Source organism: Ailuropoda melanoleuca, chromosome 13 (assembly GCF_002007445.2).
Source record: "Ailuropoda melanoleuca isolate Jingjing chromosome 13, ASM200744v2, whole genome shotgun sequence".
Classification (NCBI taxonomy): Eukaryota; Metazoa; Chordata; class Mammalia; order Carnivora; family Ursidae; genus Ailuropoda; species Ailuropoda melanoleuca.
This window is the reverse complement of record NC_048230.1, coordinates 45,515,944-45,518,718: the sequence shown is the minus strand read 5'-3', so window position 1 is coordinate 45,518,718 and position 2,775 is coordinate 45,515,944. Positions and strand designations below refer to the sequence as shown.

The 2,775-nt window shown below is 64.1% G+C and overlaps 1 protein-coding gene across 1 annotated transcript; it reads right to left on the bottom strand.

The window, feature by feature from the left end:
• Positions 1-6: 6 nt before the first annotated feature.
• On the bottom strand, positions 7-2,159 carry EEF1A2 (eukaryotic translation elongation factor 1 alpha 2). Its single transcript, XM_034641559.1, has 3 exons — positions 1,590-2,159; positions 724-958; positions 7-198 (listed from the first exon to the last, which is right to left on the bottom strand). The coding sequence occupies exons 1-3, from the start codon at positions 2,157-2,159 to the stop codon at positions 71-73; spliced, it is 933 nt and encodes a 310-aa protein (XP_034497450.1). The 3' UTR covers positions 7-70.
• Between the last annotated feature and the right edge of the window lie 616 nt (positions 2,160-2,775).

The following is a 2,775-nucleotide window of genomic DNA, read 5'->3' as shown; positions in this document are numbered from 1 at the left end:
GGGGCCGAGGGCGGGGCCGGGGGCGGGGCGCGGCGCCGCCGGGGAGGGTCGGGCCGCGGGCGCCCGCGCTTCACTTGCCCGCCTTCTGCGCCTTCTGCGCCGACTTGGTGACCTTGCCGGCGCCGCCGCTCTTCTTCTCCACGTTCTTGATGACGCCCACGGCCACCGTCTGCCGCATGTCGCGCACCGCGAAGCGGCCTGCGGGGAGGGGACGTGAGCGGCGCGTGGGGCCCCGCCCCGCCCCTCCCCCACCCCCGGTCCGGCCGGGATGCCAAGCGCAGGCGCACGGCATCCTCCCTCCCCGGTGCGGTGCGCAGCTCGAGGAGTGTGCCACTCTAACGCGAGAACGTCTCCAGGGCTCTGGTCTCCTGAGGTGGCAGCAACGACCGTCGGGCCCGCCCCAGGCGTCGTGGGGGTCCGAGGACACGCCTGGCGAGGACTCTACCCTTCGAGCTGTTATTACACTGGCCCGCCAGCCGCACAAGGCAGCTCCCTGATACAGGCCTGTGGGTCATCCTAGGGATATCCGTGACCAGTCCTAATTCTGCCGCCAGACTAGCTGCGGGCCTAGCGCTTCCATCCCGGAGCTGACCAGCAGGGCCACCTATGCTCCGCGAGGTCACACACACCCCGCCCCCCGCGCCCCCGTGCGGTCCTCTGCCGAGTGCAGGCTGCACCTCCTTCGACCACCGGCCCAGCTCACCGACCGCCTGCCCAGCTTACCAAGAGGCGGGTACTGAGAGAAGCTCTCCACACACATGGGCTTTCCAGGGACCATCTCCACAATGGCTGCGTCGCCGGACTTCAGGGCTTTGGGGTTGTCCTCCAGCTTCTTGCCCGAGCGCCGGTCAATCTTCTCCTTCAGCTCGGCAAACTTGCAGGCGATGTGCGCCGTGTGGCAGTCAATGACCGGTGAGTACCCAGCACTGATCTGCCCCGGGTGGTTCAGGATGATGACCTGGGCGAAGACAAGCACAGACTGCCAGACATGCCCAGAGTGGGCGAGGAGGGCATCACAGCCGAGGCGGGCTTGCATCCCAGGGCCCGGGTGCTGGCCGCGAGGAAAGGTCAGGCTACGGGAGACCCACGCCCCTAACACGGACCCCAGGGTCCTCATGAAGCATTTGACAAACCGCCAGGTGCTCTGTGGGAAGGGCCAGTGGTCAGGACTTATGCTGTGTGCACAGGCCGGAGCTGAGGCAGGATGAGAAATGGGACCTCAAGTGCTACACTTCAGTTGTATCTCACGGGAGCCAGTTTTTAAAACTTGTCACGTGAAGAGGTGATCAAAGAGGGTGCAGTGAAAATGTAGGGAATAAACTATTACAGAGGTGTCCAGCAATAAATAAAGACATTTTGAGGACCCACGTGGGACCTCAGTGAGGCTTGGAGCAACAAGGCCTGGGCCGCCGCAGCATCTGGTGTTCGCGTGAGTGCGCTCGGCCCTGACCCAAGCCCTCCAGGCCTTGATGGCTTCATGTGGAAAGCAAGGGTCCGGTTCTCCCAAGCGCCAGGCTCAGCGGGGGGTCAAATACTCGGATAACTCCAAGGACTGCCCTGCTCCTGCCCTTGGGGGACCGGCCACCTACCTGGGAGGTGAACTGGGCAGCCTCCTGGGGGGGGTCGGACTTGCTGTCCCCGCACACGTTGCCGCGACGGATGTCCTTGACCGACACATTCTTCACGTTGAAGCCAACGTTGTCGCCAGGCAGGGCCTCACTCAGAGCTTCATGGTGCATCTCCACGGACTTCACCTCCGTGGTGATGTTCACAGGCGCGAAGGTCACCACCATGCCTGGCCGAAGGATGCCCGTCTCCACGCGGCCCACGGGCACGGTGCCAATGCCTGGATGGGAAGGAAGGGGGCTGTAAGGGGCAGGTGGGATGGAGTGAGAGGTGCGGGGAGACCCCAGACAAGGCAGACACTGAGGTTCAGACAGAAGCGGCGGCTCCCCTGACCCGGTCAGGCAAAGAAGGACTGAACGAGAGAATTCCCAGGAATGCCGAGGCAGGAGCAAAGTGAGGGGAACTTGGGCAAAGAGAAGCCCATCTGGACCTGGAGGCCTGTCCCTGCCCCGAGGTGGCAGCTGTCTGGGGGCGGGGGGGTACTGTAGGGACCCCTCGCTTGTCTGAGGCCCCTCCTGGAGCAGCAGCCCCATCAGGGCGGTGGAGGACCAGCCCACCTGGGATCGCTGGGCCCGGCTTTTATGTTGCTGGTGTCGGGGCTACCCCCAAAGGGGCACAGGTGCCCCGGCACTTCCCACGGATCTGCTTACGCTGCGTGGCTGCTGGGTGGGTGTCCGGCCCCCCCAGCATGTGTGTGGGGAGGCTCCACCCCCCATACCCCGGCTGTGGCACGACAGAGCCCGGGGCTGGTGGCTGCTCTCTGTGCTGGGTGAGCGTGACACCCTGCCCTGCACGTAGCCCCCGGACTGGGAGTGTGCCCCTCGTGGGCCTCGTGCTTGTTTCTGGTTTCCCTGTCATCTTGTGAACAGCATTTCTCATGCCTGGAGCAGATCATGTCTCCCACAAGACTGCAACTGTCACGGGGGAAGGGGACATGGCAATTACCCTCGTGCCACCAGCTCCTGGCATGGCTGAGTGCTTACTTGAAGGGAGGAAGACCCTGGGCGGATGGATGGCTGGGTAGGAGTGGGTGGGTGAGTGGATAGATGGATGGATGGATGGATGGATGGGCAGATGAATGGACAGATGGACGGGTGGGGGTGGACGGATGTGTGGATGGACAGATAGGCAGGTGGGTTAGTGGGTGGG

Excerpts from the sequence above, each read along its gene's own strand:
- EEF1A2 (XM_034641559.1), bottom strand. The coding sequence starts at position 2,159 with ATGGGGCTGCTGCTCCAGGAGGGGCCTCAGACAAGCGAGGGGTCCCTA. Across the intron at positions 959-1,589 it reads CTGCCCAGTTCACCTCCCAG|GTCATCATCCTGAACCACCC; the intron begins GTAGGTGGCCGG and ends GTCTTCGCCCAG. Across the intron at positions 199-723 it reads CTCTCAGTACCCGCCTCTTG|GCCGCTTCGCGGTGCGCGAC; the intron begins GTAAGCTGGGCA and ends CCCTCCCCGCAG.